Source organism: Ascaphus truei, chromosome 12, assembly GCF_040206685.1.
Source record: "Ascaphus truei isolate aAscTru1 chromosome 12, aAscTru1.hap1, whole genome shotgun sequence".
Taxonomy (NCBI): Eukaryota; Metazoa; Chordata; class Amphibia; order Anura; family Ascaphidae; genus Ascaphus; species Ascaphus truei.
This window is the reverse complement of record NC_134494.1, coordinates 45,529,992-45,553,093: the sequence shown is the minus strand read 5'-3', so window position 1 is coordinate 45,553,093 and position 23,102 is coordinate 45,529,992. Positions and strand designations below refer to the sequence as shown.

Genomic DNA, 23,102 nt, shown 5'->3' with positions numbered 1-23,102 from the left:
CCCCCCCCTTGTGGAGCTGTGTGTGTCTGCGCATACATCAATGATCAACCCCCCTTGTGGAGCTGTGTGTGTCTGAGCATACATCAGTGATCACCCCCCCTTGTGGAGCTGTGTGTGTCTGCGCATACATCAGTGATCAACCCCCCTTGTGGAGCTGTGTGTGTTTGAGCATACATCAGTGATCACCCCTCCTTGTGGAGCTGTGTGTGTCTGAGCATACATCAGTGATCACCCCCCTTGTGGAGCTGTGTCTGAGCATACATCAGTGATCACCCCCCTTGTGGAGCTGTGTGTCTGAGCATACATCAGTGATCACCCCCTTGTGGAGCTGTGTGTCTGAGCATACATCAGTGATCACCCCCCTTGTGGAGCTGTGTGTATCTGAGCAAACATCACCCCCCTTGTGGAGATGTGTGTGTCTGAGTATACATCAGTGATCACCCGCTTTGTGGATCTGTGTGTGTCTGAGCATACATCAGTGATCACCTCCCTTGTGGAGCTGGGCTTGTCTGAGTATACATCAGTGATCACCCCCCTTGTGGAGCTGTGTGTGTCTGAGTATACATCAGTGATCACCCCCCCCCCCCCTTGTGGATCTGTGTGTGTCTGAGCATACATCAGTGATCACCCCCCTTGTGGAGCTGTGTGTGTCTGAGTATACATCAGTGATCACCCCCCACCCCCCCCCCCCTTGTGGATCTGTGTGTGTCTGAGCATACATCAGTGATCACCCCCCTTGTGGAGCTGTGTGTCTGAGCATACATCAGTGATCACCCCCCTTGTGGAGCTGTGTGTGTCTGCACATACATCAGTGATCACCCCCCTTGTGGAGCTGTTTGTGTCTGAGCATACATCAGTGATCACCCCCCTTGTGGAGCTGTGTGTCTGCGCATACATCAGTGATCACCCCCCTTGTGGAGCTGTGTGTCTTAGCATACATCACTGATCACCCCCTTATGGAGCTGTTTGTTTTTGAGCATACATCAGTGATCAACCCCCTTGTGGAGCTGTGTGTGTCTGAGCATACATCAGTGATCACCCCCCTTATGGAGCTGTGTGTGTCTGCGCATACATCACCCCCTTGTGGAGATGTGTGTGTCTGAGCATACGTCAGTTATTACCCCTTGTGGAGCTGTGTTTGTCTGAGCATACATCAGTGATCACCCCCCTTGTGGATTATCTTTTGGACTATCGGTCCTATACACATTTTTTCCACAGAGTGCACTATATACACTAAGATCTATTCAGGTCCCCCTCTTTGGACCTACCCTGTAAATTCATATGATGAAAAGACCTGTGAGGTTGGGAAAGCTCTGTACATGTGAAGAAGAGACCTGTGAGGTTTGAAAAGCTCTGTACATGTGAAGAAGAGACCTGTGAGGTTTGGAAAGCTCTGTACATGTGAAGAAGAGGCCTGTGAGGTTTGAAAAGCTCTGTACATGTGACGAAGAGACGTGTGAGGTTAGGAAAGTGCTGCACACACTGTAACAGCTATGAAGCACTCTCTAGTTGAACCAGTAAAAGGTATTACACCTGCCTCTTACATGTGATACAAAGGTATCTATCTCACGGACTGGATTCCTGGGGCGGGAATGTGAGTGGGACTGAGAGTGAAGGTTACATTATGTATCAGTATAGCATTACTATGAGACCAGCATTAATGGGGTTACATCATACATTGGTAACGTGTTCCCGTCCTGTCCCCTTTAGGTCACGCACTTGTTCACTGATCGCGGGATCCCTGATGGATTTCGGCACATGCACGGATTTGGAAACCACACATTCAAACTAGTGAATGCTGCAGGGAAAGCTGTATACTGCAAATTCCACTACAAGGTCTTGCGCTCAGTGGGAATTTTACTGTCATAAACGGGCTCAAGGTTTCAGTCCAGAAAGGAAAACCTTGTGCTGACATAGGGTGTTTTATATCCAGAGCGCCTTATACTGTAATGCAGCCACCTCTGAGGTGCAATCCTGGCAGAACATTCCTGCCCATGTGTCTCACTGAGATGTAGTCTGGGTTACAGATTTCTATCCTAAAGGAGTTCTGGGGAAAGACGGGGGGGACTTACTGATCTCTAGGAGAACTCAATGAGGCCGAATGTCGGTTTCTTCCCCAGATTATCTCCTGCTGTCTCCTACACCAAACTCCAAACCCCTTTCTGGGAGCACTCTGACTTTCTGCATATCAGGGCTAATTAGAAAAGATCGGGTCATTTATTTATTTAATAACAAAACATTAGGATTATGTAGTCCATCGAAACGACAAGCTGTCTGACCGAGCATCTATCTGAAAATAAAGCTGTATGACCAATCCACTGTTCCTCTCTGATCTCTACAGACAAACCAAGGAATAAAAAACCTTTCCCCAGAGAAAGCACAATCTCTGGCCGCCAGTAACCCTGACTACGCCCTGCGAGATCTGTTTGACGCTATCGCCAAAGGCAGCTTTCCATCCTGGACTTTGTCCATTCAGGTCATGACCTTCGAACAAGCCGAGAAGCTGCCCTATAACCCCTTCGACATCACCAAGGTAAGTGAGGGGGAGGCACTGAAGCTCCAGGCGCGGCTGGACCGGCGGTTATATATTAAACCTCCTTACTGAAATGTATATACATTGGGATCTGTAAATTGGATTATTCGGGGGAGGTGTCTTTAAAAAATGATAAAATATTAAAATGCGGAAGAAAACAATTGGACGTAAAATTACCCAGAACTGCGCGTTAATAAATAGAAGAACCTTCTCCTTTACTAGGACATCATGGAAAGATGCGTAGAGCAGTGTGTGTGTGTGTGTGTGTGTGTGTGTGTGTGTGTGTGTGTGTGTGTGTGTGTGTGTGTGTGTGTGTGTGTGTGTGTGTGTCAGCATATAGACAATAAATAATATCACTTGTGAGCACATTCACATGTCTTGGACAGGTCTGCAACCCTGCCTTTCAACCATTATCACCTAGCAAACAGTGCTCCCACTGTAGCAAGGGATTCTGGGAAATTACATGCAAATGAGAACACCATGTGTCACCTTTTGCCTGGAATATCCATTCACATGGAGCCCATTTGCCAATTTGTCTGCTCATTTGCATGTCATTTCCCAGAATCCCTTGCTGCAGTGGGAGCACTGTATGCTTGGTAATAATGGTTGAAAGGCAGGGGTGCAGACCTGTCTAAGACATGTGAATGTGAACACAAGTGATATTCATTATTGGATATATATATATATATATATATATATATATATATTATACTATATTAGTGAAAGCACTGTATGTTTGCCTGCCTGCCTGCCTGCCTGGATGTCCGGTGTCCCTAGGGGAAATCTGATTGGTCCCTTGGCCCGCCCCCGCACACCTCTCATTGGCCTGAGGCGGAGTGACGGGCCAAAGGACACACAGGGACACACACACACAGGGACACACACACAGGGACACACACACACACAGGGACACACACACACACACACAGGGACACACACACACAATGACAGACACACACACAGTGACACACACACACACAGTGACACACACACACACACACACACACACACACACACACACACACACACACTGTTACATACATTAGCGGGGCTCACAGTTAGCAGCAACCGCGCGCACCTCCTCCTCTCCCCGTGTCTCCCGCGCTTTCACCCCGACCCCCCCCTCCCCCGGCGCCGCTACATTCAGCGGGACACACACACTATTATTACCCCTTCAGCGCCCCCCCCCACCCAGTGTCAGCGGCCGTGCGAGACCCCCCCTCTATATCTCCCACCTCCCCCCCCACACATATACATGCCCCCCCCTCCCCGGCGCTACAACTCACCCCTCCCCGGGCGGGGGAACAGCCAGTGGCCAGGCAGGCTGCCTCGCGGCGCCGAGTGCCCAAGATGGTGGCGCCCGGGACACAGCGGGGGAGCGGCCACAACACGCTGCCTCTCGCCTCAGATCCACGTGGGACCTGCCGGATGGGTGAGTGAGCGGCCTTCACCTCCCCTCCACCCCCCCTTCACCTCCCCTCCACCTCCCCTCCAGTGTCAGTGTCTCCCCGATACCCCCCCCCCCCGGCGCCGCTACAGTCAGCGGGGGAGCGAGCGAGCGCCCGGGACACAGCGGGAGAGCGGCCACAACACGCTGCCTCCCGCCTCAGATCCACGTGGGACCTGCCGGACGGGTGAGTGAGCGGCCTTCACCACCCCTCACCCCCCATCACCTCCCCTCACTCCCTTTCACCTCCCCTCACTCCACTTCTCCCTTCCACCCCCCTTCACCTCCCCATTTACCTCCCCCCCCTCACCTCCCCATTTACCTCCCCCCCCTCCACCCCCCCTTCACCCCCCCCTTCACCACCTCCCCTTCACCTCCCCTCCTTCACCTCCCTTCCACCCCCCCCCCCCTTCACCTCCCTTCCACCCCCCCCCTTCACCTCCCTTCCACCCCCCCCCTTTACCTCCCTTCCACTCCCCCCCCTTCACCCTCCCTTCACCTCCCCTTCACCCCCCCTTCCCACCGCCTCCCCCCCCCTTCCCACCGCCTCCCACCCCCCTTCCCACCGCCTCCCACCCCCCGCCTTCCCTCCGCCTCCCACCCCCCGCCTTCCCACCTCCTCCCCCTTCCCACCACCTCACCCCTCCCCCCTTCCCCCCCCCCCCCTTTCCACCACCTCCCCCCCTTCCAACCACCTCCCCCCCCTTCCCACCACCTCCCCCCCCTTCCCACCACCTCCCCCCCCTTCCCACCACCTCCCCCCCCTTCCCACCACCTCCCCCCCCTTCCCACCACCTCCCCCCCTTCCCACCACCTCCACCCTCCCCCCTTCCCACCACCTCCCCCCCTTCCCACCACCTTCCCCCTCCTCCCCCTTCCCACCACCTTCCCCCTCCTCCCCCTTCCCACCACATCCCCCCTTCTCTCCCTTTCCACCACCTTCCCCCTCCTCCTCCTTCCCACCACCTCCCCCCTTCCCAACACCTCCCCCCTTCTCCCCCTTCCCACCACCTCCCCCCTTCTCCCCCTTTCCACCACCTCCCCCCTCCTCCCCCTTCCCACCACTTCTCCCCTCCCCCCCTTTCCCCCCCCGCTCCCCTTCCCCCCCCCCGCTCCCCTTCCCCCCCGCTCCCCTTCCCCCCCCGCTCCCCTTCCCCCCCTCCGCTCCCCTTCACCCCCCCTCCGCTCCCCTTTCCACACCCCCCTCCGCTCCTCTTCCCCCCCCCTCCACCTCTTTTTACCCTTTCCCCTCCCACACTTCCACCCCCTCCTCTAACCCTTCCCCCCCTCCTCTAACCCTTCCCCCCCTCCCTTCCCCCCCTCCTCTAACCCTTCCCCCCCTCCTCTAACCCTTCCCCCCCCCTCCTCTAACCCTTCCCCCCCCTCCTCTAACCCTTCCCCCCCCCTCCTCTAACCCTTCCCCCCCCCCTCCTCTAACCCTTCCCCCCTCCTCCACCCCTTGCCCCCCTCCTCCACCCCTTGCCCCCCTCCTCCACCCCTTGCCCCCCTCCTCCACCCCCTCCTCCCCTTCCCGCCGCCCTTCGCCTTCATGCCCGCCTTACCGCCTCCCCACCCCCGCCTCTGCCTTTCACCCGCCCTTACTCCGGCCGCCTCTGCCTTTCATCCACCGCCTCACAGCCGCTGCACGCACTCAACAGACACCGCTACACTCGACACATACCTGCCGCCACACACACCTGCTGCCTCCCGCCCCTACCCCCTGACATCACTGACCCACCGCCTCACACCCTAGCAGGACCCCCACTCACAGACAGCACTCACAACCCACGCGCCAGCCGCCGCCTCACACCCTTGCAGGACCCCCACTCACAGACAGCACTCACAACCCACGCGCCACCCGCCGCCTCACACCCTAGCAGGACCCCCACTCACAGACAGCACTCACAACCCACGCACCACCCGCCGCCTCACACCCTAGCAGGACCCCCACTCGCACACAGCACTCACAACCCACGCGCCACCCGCCGCCTCACACCCTAGCAGGACACACGACTCAGATTTTTACATCACTTATGGCACCAAAATATACATTGTACTGTGGTGTGGTTACAATAAACCATTTTTATACAACATCGTATTACATTTTCTTCCATCTTTCTTTTCAATATTATTATCCAACCTTTACAACAAACAGTCACCTATTGTTCCACAATTTATAAATAATACTACCTATTACGCATTTACATCCCGGGCAACGCCGGGTCTCTCAGCTAGTATATATATATATATGGAATGTATTTGTATGTAATGTTTATTTAATAATGTAATGAATGTGTATATAGTATGTGCATCATGATAACATGAGATGTGCTGTATAATAATGTAATGAATGTGTATTTAGTATGTGCATCATGATAACATGAGATGTGCCGGTATAATAATGTAATGAATGTGTATTTAGTATGTGTATCATGATAACATGAGATGTGCTGTATAATAATGTAATGAATGTGTATTTAGTATGTGTATCATGATAACATGAGATGTGCCGGTATAATAATGTAATGAATGTGTATTTAGTATGTGTATCATGATAACATGAGATGTGCCGGTATAATAATGTAATGAATGTGTATTTAGTATGTGTATCATGATAACATGAGATGTGCTGTATAATAATGTAATGAATGTGTATTTAGTATGTGCATCATGATAACATGAGATGTGCCGGTATAATAATATAATGAATGTGTATTTAGTATGTGCATCATGATAACATGAGATGTGCTGTATAATAATGTAATGAATGTGTATTTAGTATGTGCATCATGATAACATGAGATGTGCTGTATAATAATGTAATGAATGTGTATTTAGTATGTGCATCATGATAACATGAGATGTGCCGGTATAATAATGTAATGAATATGTATTTAGTATATGTATCATGATAACATGAGATGTGCCGGTATAATAATGTAATGAATGTGTATTTAGTATGTGTATCATGATAACATGAGATGTGCTGTATAATAATGTAATGAATGTGTATTTAGTATGTGTATCATGATAACATGAGATGTGCCGGTATAATAATGTAATGAATGTGTATTTAGTATGTGCATCATGATAACATGAGATGTGCTGTATAATAATGTAATGAATGTGTATTTAGTATGTGTATCATGATAACATGAGATGTGCTGTATAATAATGTAATGAATGTGTATTTAGTATGTGCATCATGATAACATGAGATGTGCTGTATAATAATGTAATGAATGTGTATTTAGTATGTGCATCATGATAACATGAGATGTGCTGTATAATAATGTAATGAATGTGTATTTAGTATGTGTATCATGATAACATGAGATGTGCTGTATAATAATGTAATGAATGTGTATTTAGTATGTGTATCATGATAACATGAGATGTGCTGTATAATAATGTAATGAATGTGTATTTAGTATGTGCATCATGATAACATGAGATGTGCTGTATAATAATGTAATGAATGTGTATTTAGTATGTGCATCATGATAACATGAGATGTGCTGTATAATAATGTAATGAATGTGTATTTAGTATGTGTATCATGATAACATGGGATGTGCTGTATAATAATGTAATGAATGTGTATTTAGTATGTGTATCATGATAACATGAGATGTGCCGGTATAATAATGTAATGAATGTGTATTTAGTATGTGCATCATGATAACATGAGATGTGCCGGTATAATAATGTAATGAATGTGTATTTAGTATGTGTATCATGATAACATGGGATGTGCTGTATAATAATGTAATGAATGTGTATTTAGTATGTGTATCATGATAACATGAGATGTGCTGTATAATAATGTAATGAATGTGTATTTAGTATGTGTATCATGATAACATGAGATGTGCTGTATAATAATGTAATGAATGTGTATTTAGTATGTGCATCATGATAACATGAGATGTGCTGTATAATAATGTAATGAATGTGTATTTAGTATGTGTATCATGATAACATGAGATGTGCTGTATAATAATGTAATGAATGTGTATTTAGTATGTGCATCATGATAACATGAGATGTGCTGTATAATAATGTAATGAATGTGTATTTAGTATGTGTATCATGATAACATGAGATGTGCTGTATAATAATGTAATGAATGTGTATTTAGTATGTGCATCATGATAACATGAGATGCGCTGTATAATAATGTAATGAATGTGTATTTAGTATGTGCATCATGATAACATGAGATGCTGCTGTATAATAATGTAATGAATGTGTATTTAGTATGTGCATCATGATAACATGAGATGTGCCGGTATAATAATGTAATGAATGTGTATTTAGTATGTGCATCATGATAACATGAGATGTGCTGTATAATAATGTAATGAATGTGTATTTAGTATGTGTATCATGATAACATGAGATGTGCTGTATAATAATGTAATGAATGTGTATTTAGTATGTGCATCATGATAACATGAGATGTGCTGTATAATAATGTAATGAATGTGTATTTAGTATGTGCATCATGATAACATGAGATGTGCTGTATAATAATGTAATGAATGTGTATTTAGTATGTGCATCATGATAACATGAGATGTGCTGTATAATAATGTAATGAATGTGTATTTAGTATGTGCATCATGATAACATGAGATGTGCTGTATAATAATGTAATGAATGTGTATTTAGTATGTGCATCATGATAACATGAGATGTGCTGTATAATAATGTAATGAATGTGTATTTAGTATGTGCATCATGATAACATGAGATGTGCTGTATAATAATGTAATGAATGTGTATTTAGTATGTGCATCATGATAACATGAGATGTGCTGTATAATAATATAATGAATGTGTATTTAGTATGTGCATCATGATAACATGAGATGTGCTGTATAATAATGTAATGAATGTGTATTTAGTATGTGCATCATGATAACATTGAGATGTGCTGTATAATAATGTAATGAATGTGTATTTAGTATGTGCATCATGATAACATGAGATGTGCCGGTATAATAATGTAATGAATGTGTATTAGTATGTGCATCATGATAACATGAGATGTGCTGTATAATAATGTAATGAATGTGTATTTAGTATGTGCATCATGATAACATGAGATGTGCCGATATAATAATGTAATGAATGTGTATTTAGTATGTGCATCATGATAACATGAGATGTGCTGTATAATAATGTAATGAATGTGTATTTAGTATGTGCATCATGATAACATGAGATGTGCCGGTATAATAATGTAATGAATGTGTATTTAGTATGTGTATCATGATAACATGAGATGTGCCGGTATAATAATGTAATGAATGTGTATTTAGTATGTGCATCATGATAACATGAGATGTGCTGTATAATAATGTAATGAATGTGTATTTAGTATGTGCATCATGATAACATGAGATGTGCTGTATAATAATGTAATGAATGTGTATTTAGTATGTGCATCATGATAACATGAGATGTGCTGTATAATAATGTAATGAATGTGTATTTAGTATGTGTATCATGATAACATGAGATGTGCTGTATAATAATGTAATGAATGTGTATTTAGTATGTGCATCATGATAACATGAGATGTGCTGTATAATAATGTAATGAATGTGTATTTAGTATGTGCATCATGATAACATGAGATGTGCTGTATAATAATGTAATGAATGTGTATTTAGTATGTGTATCATGATAACATGAGATGTGCCGGTATAATAATGTAATGAATGTGTATTTAGTATGTGCATCATGATAACATGAGATGTGCCGGTATAATAATGTAATGAATGTGTATTTAGTATGTGTATCATGATAACATGAGATGTGCTGTATAAGAATGTAATGAATGTGTATTTAGTATGTGCATCATGATAACATGAGATGTGCCGGTATAATAATGTAATGAATGTGTATTTAGTATGTGCATCATGATAACATGAGATGTGCCGGTATAATAATGTAATGAATGTGTATTTAGTATGTGCATCATGATAACATGAGATGTGCTGTATAATAATGTAATGAATGTGTATTTAGTATGTGCATCATGATAACATGAGATGTGCTGTATAATAATGTAATGAATGTGTATTTAGTATGTGCATCATGATAACATGAGATGTGCCGGTATAATAATGTAATGAATGTGTATTTAGTATGTGCATCATGATAACATGAGATGTGCCGGTATAATAATGTAATGAATGTGTATTTAGTATGTGCATCATGATAACATGAGATGCGCTGTATAATAATGTAATGAATGTGTATTTAGTATGTGTATCATGATAACATGAGATGTGCTGTATAATAATGTAATGAATGTGTATTTAGTATGTGTATCATGATAACATGAGATGTGCTGTATAATAATGTAATTAATGTGTATTTAGTATGTGCATCATGATAACATGAGATGTGCCGGTATAATAATGTAATGAATGTGTATTTAGTATGTGTATCATGATAACATGAGATGTGCTGTATAATAATGTAATGAATGTGTATTTAGTATGTGTATCATGATAACATGAGATGTGCTGTATAATAATGTAATGAATGTGTATTTAGTATGTGTATCATGATAACATGAGATGTGCTGTATAATAATGTAATGAATGTGTATATAGTATGCGCATCATGATAACATGGGATGTGCCGGTATAATAATGTAATGAATGTGTATTTAGTATGTGTATCATGATAACATGAGATGTGCTGTATAATAATGTAATGAATGTGTATTTAGTATGTGTATCATGATAACATGAGATGCGCTGTATAATAATGTAATGAATGTGTATTTAGTATGTGCATCATGATAACATGAGATGTGCCGGTATAATAATGTAATGAATGTGTATTTAGTATGTGTATCATGATAACATGAGATGTGCTGTATAATAATGTAATGAATGTGTATTTAGTATGTGCATCATGATAACATGAGATGTGCCGGTATAATAATGTAATGAATGTGTATTTAGTATGTGTATCATGATAACATGAGATGTGCCGGTATAATAATGTAATGAATGTGTATTTAGTATGTGTATCATGATAACATGAGATGTGCTGTATAATAATGTAATGAATGTGTATTTAGTATGTGTATCATGATAACATGAGATGTGCTGTATAATAATGTAATGAATGTGTATTTAGTATGTGCATCATGATAACATGAGATGTGCTGTATAATAATGTAATGAATGTGTATTTAGTATGTGCATCATGATAACATGAGATGTGCCGGTATAATAATGTAATGAATGTGTATTTAGTATGTGTATCATGATAACATGAGATGTGCCGGTATAATAATGTAATGAATGTGTATTTAGTATGTGCATCATGATAACATGAGATGTGCCGGTATAATAATGTAATGAATGTGTATATAGTATGTGCATCATGATAACATGAGATGTGCTGTATAATAATGTAATGAATGTGTATTTAGTATGTGTATCATGATAACATGAGATGTGCTGTATAATAATGTAATGAATGTGTATTTAGTATGTGCATCATGATAACATGAGATGTGCCGGTATAATAATGTAATGAATGTGTATTTAGTATGTGCATCATGATAACATGAGATGTGCTGTATAATAATGTAATGAATGTGTATTTAGTATGTGCATCATGATAACATGAGATGTGCTGTATAATAATGTAATGAATGTGTATTTAGTATGTGCATCATGATAACATGAGATGTGCTGTATAATAATGTAATGAATGTGTATTTAGTATGTGCATCATGATAACATGAGATGTGCTGTATAATAATGTAATGAATGTGTATTTAGTATGTGCATCATGATAACATGAGATGCGCTGTATAATAATGTAATGAATGTGTATTTAGTATGTGCATCATGATAACATGAGATGCGCTGTATAATAATGTAATGAATGTGTATTTAGTATGTGCATCATGATAACATGAGATGTGCCGGTATAATAATGTAATGAATGTGTATTTAGTATGTGCATCATGATAACATGAGATGTGCCGGTATAATAATGTAATAATGTGTATTTAGTATGTGCATCATGATAACATGAGATGTGCTGTATAATAATGTAATGAATGTGTATTTAGTATGTGCATCATGATAACATGAGATGTGCTGTATAATAATGTAATGAATGTGTATTTAGTATGTGCATCATGATAACATGAGATGTGCCGGTATAATAATGTAATGAATGTGTATTTAGTATGTGCATCATGATAACATGAGATGCGCTGTATAATAATGTAATGAATGTGTATTTATTATGTGCATCATGATAACATGAGATGCGCTGTATAATAATGTAATGAATGTGTATTTAGTATGTGCATCATGATAACATGAGATGTGCCGGTATAATAATGTAATGAATGTGTATTTAGTATGTGCATCATGATAACATGAGATGTGCCGGTATAATAATGTAATAATGTGTATTTAGTATGTGCATCATGATAACATGAGATGTGCTGTATAATAATGTAATGAATGTGTATTTAGTATGTGCATCATGATAACATGAGATGTGCTGTATAATAATGTAATGAATGTGTATTTAGTATGTGCATCATGATAACATGAGATGTGCTGTATAATAATGTAATGAATGTGTATTTAGTATGTGCATCATGATAACATGAGATGTGCTGTATAATAATGTAATGAATGTGTATTTAGTATGTGCATCATGATAACATAAGATGTGCCGGTATAATAATGTAATGAATGTGTATTTAGTATGTGCATCATGATAACATGAGATGTGCCAGTATAATAATGTAATGAATGTGTATTTAGTATGTGCATCATGATAACAGGAGATGTGCTGTATAATAATGTAATGAATGTGTATTTAGTATGTGTATCATGATAACATGAGATGTGCTGTATAATAATGTAATGAATGTGTATTTAGTATGTGTATCATGATAACATGAGATGTGCTGTATAATAATGTAATAATGTGTATTTAGTATGTGCATCATGATAACATGAGATGTGCTGTATAATAATGTAATGAATGTGTATTTAGTATGTGCATCATGATAACATGAGATGTGCTGTATAATAATGTAATGAATGTGTATTTAGTATGTGTATCATGATAACATGAGATGTGCTGTATAATAATGTAATGAATGTGTATTTAGTATGTGTATCATGATAACATGAGATGTGCCGGTATAATAATGTAATGAATGTGTATTTAGTATGTGCATCATGATAACATGAGATGTGCTGTATAATAATGTATGAATATGTATTTAGTATGTGCATCATGATAACATGAGATGTGCTGTATAATAATGTAATGAATGTGTATTTAGTATGTGCATCATGATAACATGAGATGTGCTGTATAATAATGTAATGAATGTGTATTTAGTATGTGCATCATGATAACATGAGATGTGCTGTATAATAATGTAATGAATGTGTATTTAGTATGTGCATCATGATAACATGAGATGTGCTGTATAATAATGTAATGAATGTGTATTTAGTATGTGCATCATGATAACATGAGATGTGCTGGTATAATAATGTAATGAATGTGTATTTAGTATGTGTATCATGATAACATGAGATGTGCTGTATAATAATGTAATGAATGTGTATTTAGTATGTGCATCATGATAACATGAGATGTGCCGGTATAATAATGTAATGAATGTGTATTTAGTATGTGCATCATGATAACATGAGATGTGCCGGTATAATAATGTAATGAATGTGTATTTAGTATGTGTATCATGATAACATGAGATGTGCTGTATAATAATGTAATGAATGTGTATTTAGTATGTGTATCATGATAACATGAGATGTGCTGTATAATAATGTAATGAATGTGTATTTAGTATGTGTATCATGATAACATGAGATGTGCTGTATAATAATGTAATGAATGTGTATTTAGTATGTGTATCATGATAACATGAGATGCGCTGTATAATAATGTAATGAATGTGTATTTAGTATGTGTATCATGATAACATGAGATGTGCTGTATAATAATGTAATGAATGTGTATTTAGTATGTGCATCATGATAACATGAGATGTGCCGGTATAATAATGTAATGAATGTGTATTTAGTATGTGTATCATGATAACATGAGATGTGCCGGTATAATAATGTAATGAATGTGTATTTAGTATGTGTATCATGATAACATGAGATGTGCTGTATAATAATGTAATGAATGTGTATTTAGTATGTGTATCATGATAACATGAGATGTGCTGTATAATAATGTAATGAATGTGTATTTAGTATGTGCATCATGATAACATGAGATGTGCTGTATAATAATGTAATGAATGTGTATTTAGTATGTGCATCATGATAACATGAGATGTGCCGGTATAATAATGTAATGAATGTGTATTTAGTATGTGTATCATGATAACATGAGATGTGCCGGTATAATAATGTAATGAATGTGTATTTAGTATGTGCATCATGATAACATGAGATGTGCCGGTATAATAATGTAATGAATGTGTATATAGTATGTGCATCATGATAACATGAGATGTGCTGTATAATAATGTAATGAATGTGTATTTAGTATGTGTATCATGATAACATGAGATGTGCTGTATAATAATGTAATGAATGTGTATTTAGTATGTGCATCATGATAACATGAGATGTGCCGGTATAATAATGTAATGAATGTGTATTTAGTATGTGCATCATGATAACATGAGATGTGCTGTATAATAATGTAATGAATGTGTATTTAGTATGTGCATCATGATAACATGAGATGTGCTGTATAATAATGTAATGAATGTGTATTTAGTATGTGCATCATGATAACATGAGATGTGCTGTATAATAATGTAATGAATGTGTATTTAGTATGTGTATCATGATAACATGAGATGTGCTGTATAATAATGTAATGAATGTGTATTTAGTATGTGCATCATGATAACATGAGATGTGCTGTATAATAATGTAATGAATGTGTATTTAGTATGTGCATCATGATAACATGAGATGTGCTGTATAATAATGTAATGAATGTGTATTTAGTATGTGCATCATGATAACATGAGATGTGCTGTATAATAATGTAATGAATGTGTATTTAGTATGTGCATCATGATAACATGAGATGCGCTGTATAATAATGTAATGAATGTGTATTTAGTATGTGCATCATGATAACATGAGATGCGCTGTATAATAATGTAATGAATGTGTATTTAGTATGTGCATCATGATAACATGAGATGTGCCGGTATAATAATGTAATGAATGTGTATTTAGTATGTGCATCATGATAACATGAGATGTGCTGTATAATAATGTAATGAATGTGTATTTAGTATGTGCATCATGATAACATGAGATGTGCCGGTATAATAATGTAATGAATGTGTATTTAGTATGTGCATCATGATAACATGAGATGTGCTGTATAATAATGTAATGAATGTGTATTTAGTATGTGCATCATGATAACATAAGATGTGCCGGTATAATAATGTAATGAATGTGTATTTAGTATGTGCATCATGATAACATGAGATGTGCCAGTATAATAATGTAATGAATGTGTATTTAGTATGTGCATCATGATAACAGGAGATGTGCTGTATAATAATGTAATGAATGTGTATTTAGTATGTGTATCATGATAACATGAGATGTGCTGTATAATAATGTAATGAATGTGTATTTAGTATGTGTATCATGATAACATGAGATGTGCTGTATAATAATGTAATAATGTGTATTTAGTATGTGCATCATGATAACATGAGATGTGCTGTATAATAATGTAATGAATGTGTATTTAGTATGTGCATCATGATAACATGAGATGTGCTGTATAATAATGTAATGAATGTGTATTTAGTATGTGTATCATGATAACATGAGATGTGCTGTATAATAATGTAATGAATGTGTATTTAGTATGTGCATCATGATAACATGAGATGTGCTGTATAATAATGTAATGAATGTGTATTTAGTATGTGTATCATGATAACATGAGATGTGCTGTATAATAATGTAATGAATGTGTATTTAGTATGTGTATCATGATAACATGAGATGTGCCGGTATAATAATGTAATGAATGTGTATTTAGTATGTGCATCATGATAACATGAGATGTGCTGTATAATAATGTATGAATATGTATTTAGTATGTGCATCATGATAACATGAGATGTGCTGTATAATAATGTAATGAATGTGTATTTAGTATGTGTATCATGATAACATGAGATGTGCCGGTATAATAATGTAATGAATGTGTATTTAGTATGTGCATCATGATAACATGAGATGTGCTGTATAATAATGTAATGAATGTGTATTTAGTATGTGCATCATGATAACATGAGATGTGCTGTATAATAATGTAATGAATGTGTATTTAGTATGTGCATCATGATAACATGAGATGTGCTGTATAATAATGTAATGAATGTGTATTTAGTATGTGCATCATGATAACATGAGATGTGCTGGTATAATAATGTAATGAATGTGTATTTAGTATGTGTATCATGATAACATGAGATGTGCTGTATAATAATGTAATGAATGTGTATTTAGTATGTGCATCATGATAACATGAGATGTGCCGGTATAATAATGTAATGAATGTGTATTTAGTATGTGCATCATGATAACATGAGATGTGCCGGTATAATAATGTAATGAATGTGTATTTAGTATGTGTATCATGATAACATGAGATGTGCTGTATAATAATGTAATGAATGTGTATTTAGTATGTGTATCATGATAACATGAGATGTGCTGTATAATAATGTAATGAATGTGTATTTAGTATGTGTATCATGATAACATGAGATGTGCTGTATAATAATGTAATGAATGTGTATTTAGTATGTGCATCATGATAACATGTGATGTGCTGTATAATAATGTAATGAATGTGTATTTAGTATGTGTATCATGATAACATGAGATGTGCCGGTATAATAATGTAATGAATGTGTATTTAGTATGTGCATCATGATAACATGAGATGTGCTGTATAATAATGTAATGAATGTGTATTTAGTATGTGCATCATGATAACATGAGATGTGCTGTATAATAATGTAATGAATGTGTATTTAGTATGTGTATCATGATAACATGAGATGTGCTGTATAATAATGTAATGAATGTGTATTTAGTATGTGTATCATGATAACATCAGATGTGCTGTATAATAATGTAATGAATGTGTATTTAGTATGTGTATCATGATAACATGAGATGTGCCGGTATAATAATGTAATGAATGTGTATTTAGTATGTGTATCATGATAACATGAGATGTGCTGTATAATAATGTAATGAATGTGTATTTAGTATGTGTATCATGATAACATGAGATGTGCCGGTATAATAATGTAATGAATGTGTATTTAGTATGTGTATCATGATAACATGAGATGTGCTGTATAATAATGTAATGAATGTGTATCATGATAACATGAGATGTGCCGGTATACTAATGAATATTATAGGCTAAAGCAGTAAAATTCAGGGCATTATTGAAAACCCTGCTCTCTAATTGGTTAAAATTCCGGGCATTATCCACAGTAATGCCCTTAATTTCAGCAGTTTGCAAAATACAGTTTGCAATCTGCTTATTTCCAGCCAATCAGCTTTCAGAACAGCTGAGACAGGGCAGGGGATTGGTTTGAATTAAGTAAAAGCTTTGAGACACGGCAGAGGATTGGTCAAAAAGTATCAGCCACGGTTTGACTCCCCCCCCCCCCCCCCCTCCCGAGCTGACTGAGATTTTCTGAGCAGATTCAGTTGAATTGGGGGGAGGGGGAGAGAGAGAGACTACAAAGAAGTGTGTGTTGTGTATAGAGGTGCAGTGTGTGTGTGTGTGTGTGTGTGTGTGTGTGTGTGTGTGTGTGTGTGTGTGTGTGTGTGTGTGTGTGTGTGTGTGTGTGTGTGTGTGTGTGTGTGTGTGTGTGTGTGTGTGTGTGTGGGGAGGGGGGGGTGTAGAGGTGCTGTGTTGTTTGTAGAGCTGGGGGGGGAGTGCAAAGTTTATTAAGTGGCTGCATTTTTTATTGTGGCTGGAGTGTGTGTGTGTTGTGCTGTTGTATGTGTAGCAGCAGCTTGTGTGAGTGTAGAGCTGATGTGTGTGTGTGTGTGTGTGTATATAGAGCTACTGTGTGTGTGTGTGTGTGTGTGTGTGTGTGTGTGTGTGTGTGTGTGTGTGTGTGTGTGTGTGTGTGTGTGTGTGTGTGTGTGTGTGTCAGTAGCAGTGTTCATGGGTGTAGCATGTGTGTGTAGCAGCAGAGTTTGTGTGTGTGTTTGTAGAGCTGCTGTGTGTGTAGAGCTGCTGTGTAGTGAGTGTAGAGGAGGTGCTGTGTTGTGTGTCTAGAGCTCCAGTGTGTGTGTATATGTGTAGAGGCACTGTGTTGTGTGTGGTGTACTGTTTTGTGTGTGTGTGTGTGTGTATGTGTGTGTGTATGTGTGTGTGTGTGTGTGTAGCAGCACTTTGTGTGTGAGCTGCTGTGTGTGTGTGTGTGTGTGTGTACACAGAGGAGGCGGCAGTGTGTGGATATAGATAGCTGCAGTGTAAGAGCATATAGAGGTGGTTTCATGTATTTACCATTTTATTTTAATAAAAAAATCTATTTAACTATACAAAAGTGTCTATTATTTATGAAATAAGCCTACATTTAGCCTATAATAGTAATAATCCCCTCAGAACAGGGCATTACTGGCCAATAATGTACTGGCTGGGTTAAATTCCCTCGGCTTCGCCTCGGGCCTTCAACTCTTCCAGCCAGGGCATTATTGGCCAGTAATGCCCTGTTCTTCAGGGATTATTACTTAAATATAACACATATTGTCTGCTCCCCATTGTACAGATTTGGTACCTGGAGGATTTCCCTCTGATCCCTGTGGGCAGACTGACCCTAGACAGAAACCCTGTGAATTATTTTGCGGAGGTGGAGCAGATGGCATTCGAACCCAGAAACATGCCCCCCGGAATCGAAACCAGCCCTGACAAAATGCTGCATGTAGGCTGCTAACCTCGTTTAATTCTTTACTGTTCTATTGGGCGGGGTCAGTGCTAACCAGAGGACCAGGCAAAGAGTAATACACACACACATATGGTCAGGCAGAGAGTAATACACACACACATAGGGTGACCAGGCAGAGAGTAACACACACATACATAGGGTGACCAGGCAGAGAGTAATACACACATACATAGGGTGACCAGGCAGAGAGTAATACACACATACAAAGGGTGACCAGGCAGAGAGTAACACACACACACATACTGTAGGGTGACCAGGCAGAGAGTTATACACACACACATAGGGTGACCAGGCAGAGAGTAACACACACACATAGGGTGACCAGGCAGAGAGTAATACACACACACATAGGGTGACCAGGCAGAGAGTAATACACACATACATAGGGTGACCAGGCAGAGTGTAATACACACATACATAGGGTGACCAGGCAGAGAGTAATACACACACACATAGGGTGACCAGGCAGAGAGTAATACACACATACATAGGGTGACCAGGCAGAGAGTAATACACACACACATAGGGTGACCAGGCAGAGATTAATACACACACACATAGGGTGACCAGGCAGAGAGTAATACACACACACATAGGGTGACCAGGCAGAGAGTAATACACACATACATAGGGTGACCAGGCAAGGTGTAATACACACATACATATGGTGACCAGGCAGAGAGTAATACACACACACTCATAGGGTGACCAGGCAGAGAGTAATACACACATACATAGGGTGACCAGGCAGAGAGTAATACACACACACATAGGGTGACCAGGCAGAGAGTAATACACACACACATAGGGTGACCAGGCAGAGAGTAATACAGACATACATAGGGTGACCAGGCAGAGAGTAATACGCACACACACACTACATAGGGTGACCAGGCAGAGAGTAATACACACACACATATAGTGACCAGGCACAGAGATAAACACACACACATAAGGTGACCAGGCAGAGAGTAATACACACACACATAGGGTGACCAGGCAGAGAGTAATACACACATACATATGGTGACCAGGCAGAGAGTAATACACACATACATAGGGTGACCAGGCAGAGAGTAATACACACATACATAGAGTGAGCAGGCAGAGAGTAATACACACACACATAGGGTGATCAGGCAGAGAGTAATACACACACACACTACATAGGGTGACCAGGCAGAGAGTAATACACACATACATAGGGTGACCTGGCAGAGAGTAATACACACATACATAGGGTGACCAGGCAGAGAGTAATACACACATACATAGGGTGACCAGGCAGAGAGTAATACACACACACATAGGGTGACCAGGCAGAGAGTAATACACACACACACATAGGGTGACCAGGCAGAGAGTAATACACACATACATAGGGTGACCAGGCAGAGAGTAATACACACACACATAGGGTGACCAGGCAGAGAGTAATACACACACACATAGGGTGACCAGGCAGAGAGTAATACACACACACATAGGGTGACCAGGCAGAGAGTAATACACACACACATAGGGTGACCAGGCAGAGAGTAATACACACACACATAGGGTGACCAGGCAGAGAGTAATACACACACACATAAAGTGACCAGGCAGAGAGTAATACACACACACATAGGGTGACCAGGCAGAGAGTAATACACACATACATAGGGTGACCAGGCAGAGAGTAACACACACACATAGGGTGACCAGGCAGAGAGTAACACACACACATAGGGTGACCAGGCAGAGAGTAATACACACACAGGGTGACCAGGCAGAGAGTAATACACACACACATAGGGTGACCAGGCAGAGAGTAATACACACACACATAGGGTGGCCAGACAGAGAGTAATACACACACACATAGGGTGACTAGGCAGAGAGTAATACACACATACATAGGGTGACCAGGCAGAGAGTAACACACACACATAGGGTGACCAGGCAGAGAGTAACACACACACACACACACACACATAGGGTGACCAGGCAGAGAGTAATACACACATACATAGGGTGACCAGGCAGAGACTAATACACAAACACACATAGGGTGACCAGGCAGAGAGTAATACACACACACACATAGGGTGACCAGGCGGAGAGTAATACACACACACACACACACATAGGGTGACCAGGCAGAGAGTAACACACACACACACACACATAGTGTGACCAGGCAGCGAGTAATACACACACACATAGGGTGACCAGGCAGAGAGTAATACACACACACATAGGGTGATCAGGCAGAGAGTAATACACACACACACTACATAGGGTGACCAGGCAGAGAGTAATACACACATACATAGGGTGACCAGGCAGAGAGTAATACACACATACACAGGGTGACCAGGCAGAGAGTAATACACACACATAGGGTGACCAGGCAGAGAGTAATACACACACACAGACACACACACTTCATAGGGTGACCAGGCAGAGAGTAATACACACATACATAGGGTGACCAGGCAGAGAGTAATACACACATACATAGGGTGACCAGGCAGAGAGTAATACACACACACATACTGTAGGGTGACCAGGCAGAGAGTAATACACACATACATAGGGTGACCAGGCAGAGTAATACACACACACATAGGGTGACCAGGCAGAGAGTAACACACACACACATAGGGTGACCAGGCAGAGAGAAATTCACACACATAAGATGACCAGGCAGAGAGTAATACACACACACATAGGGTGACCAGGCAGAGAGTAATACACACACACATAGTGTGACCAAGCAGAGAGTAATACACACACACACAGGGTGACCAGGCAGAGAATAATACACACACACATAGGGTGACCAGGCAGAGAGTAATATACACACACATAGGGTGACCAGGCAGAGAGTAATACACACACACATAGGGTGACCAGGCAGAGAGTAATATACACACACATAGGGTGACCAGGCAGAGAGTAATACACACACACACATAGGGTGACCAGGCAGAGAGTAATACACACACACATAGGGTGACCAGGCAGAGAGTAATACACACACACATATGGTGACCAGGCAGAGAGTAATACACACATACATAGGGTGACCAGGCAGAGTGTAATAAACACATAGATAGGGTGACCAGGCAGAGAGTAATACACACACACATAGTGTGACCAAGCAGAGAGTAATACACACACACAGGGTGACCAGGCAGAGAATAATACACACACATAGGGTGACCAGGCAGAGAGTAATACAGACATGCATAGGGTGACCAGGCAGAGAGTAACACACACACATATGGTCAGGCAGAGAGTAATACACACACACATAGGGTGACCAGGCAGAGAGTAATATACACACACATAGGGTGACCAGGCAGAGAGTAATACACACACACATAGGGTGACCAGGCAGAGAGTAATACACACACACATAGGGTGACCAGGCAGAGAGTAATACACACACACATAGGGTGACCAGGCAGAGAGTAATACAGACATGCATAGGGTGACCAGGCAGAGAGTAATACACACATACATAGGGTGACCAGGCAGAGAGTAATACACACACACATAGGGTGACCAGGCAGAGAGTAATACACACACACATAGGGTGACCAGGCAGAGAGTAACACACACATACATAGGGTGACCAGGCAGAGAGTAACACACACATACATAGGGTGACCAGGCAGAGAGTAATACACACATACTGTAGATAGGGTGACCAGGCAGAGAGTAATACACACATAGATAGGGTGACCAGGCAGAGAGTAATACATACACACATAGGGTGACCAGGCAGAGAGTAATACACACATAGATAGGGTTACCAGGCAGAGAGTAACACACACATACATAGGGTGACCAGGCAGAGAGTAATACACACATACATAGGGTTACCAGGCAGAGAGTAACACACACATACATAGGGTGACCAGGCAGAGAGTAATACACACATACATAGGGTTAGCAGGCAGAGAGTAACACACACATACATAGGGTGACCAGGCAGAGAGTAATACACACACACATAGGGTGACCAGGCAGAGAGTAATACA

At 40.6% G+C, this 23,102-nt stretch overlaps 2 protein-coding genes across 2 annotated transcripts in view; both read left to right on the top strand.

Moving 5' to 3' along the window:
• The window catches only part of LOC142464213 (catalase-like), a 204,931-nt gene that overhangs the window by 73,577 nt on the left and 108,252 nt on the right, over positions 1-23,102 (top strand). The window lies entirely within an intron of this gene.
• Positions 1,690-23,102, top strand: part of LOC142464215 (catalase-like) — a 33,281-nt gene continuing 11,868 nt past the window's right edge. The window contains exons 1-3 of the mRNA XM_075567583.1: positions 1,690-1,836; positions 2,342-2,533; positions 18,895-19,047. Coding sequence (XP_075423698.1) covers positions 1,759-1,836; positions 2,342-2,533; positions 18,895-19,047 — 423 coding nt within the window. The 5' untranslated portion in view covers positions 1,690-1,758. The remainder of the gene's footprint in view (positions 1,837-2,341; positions 2,534-18,894; positions 19,048-23,102) is intronic.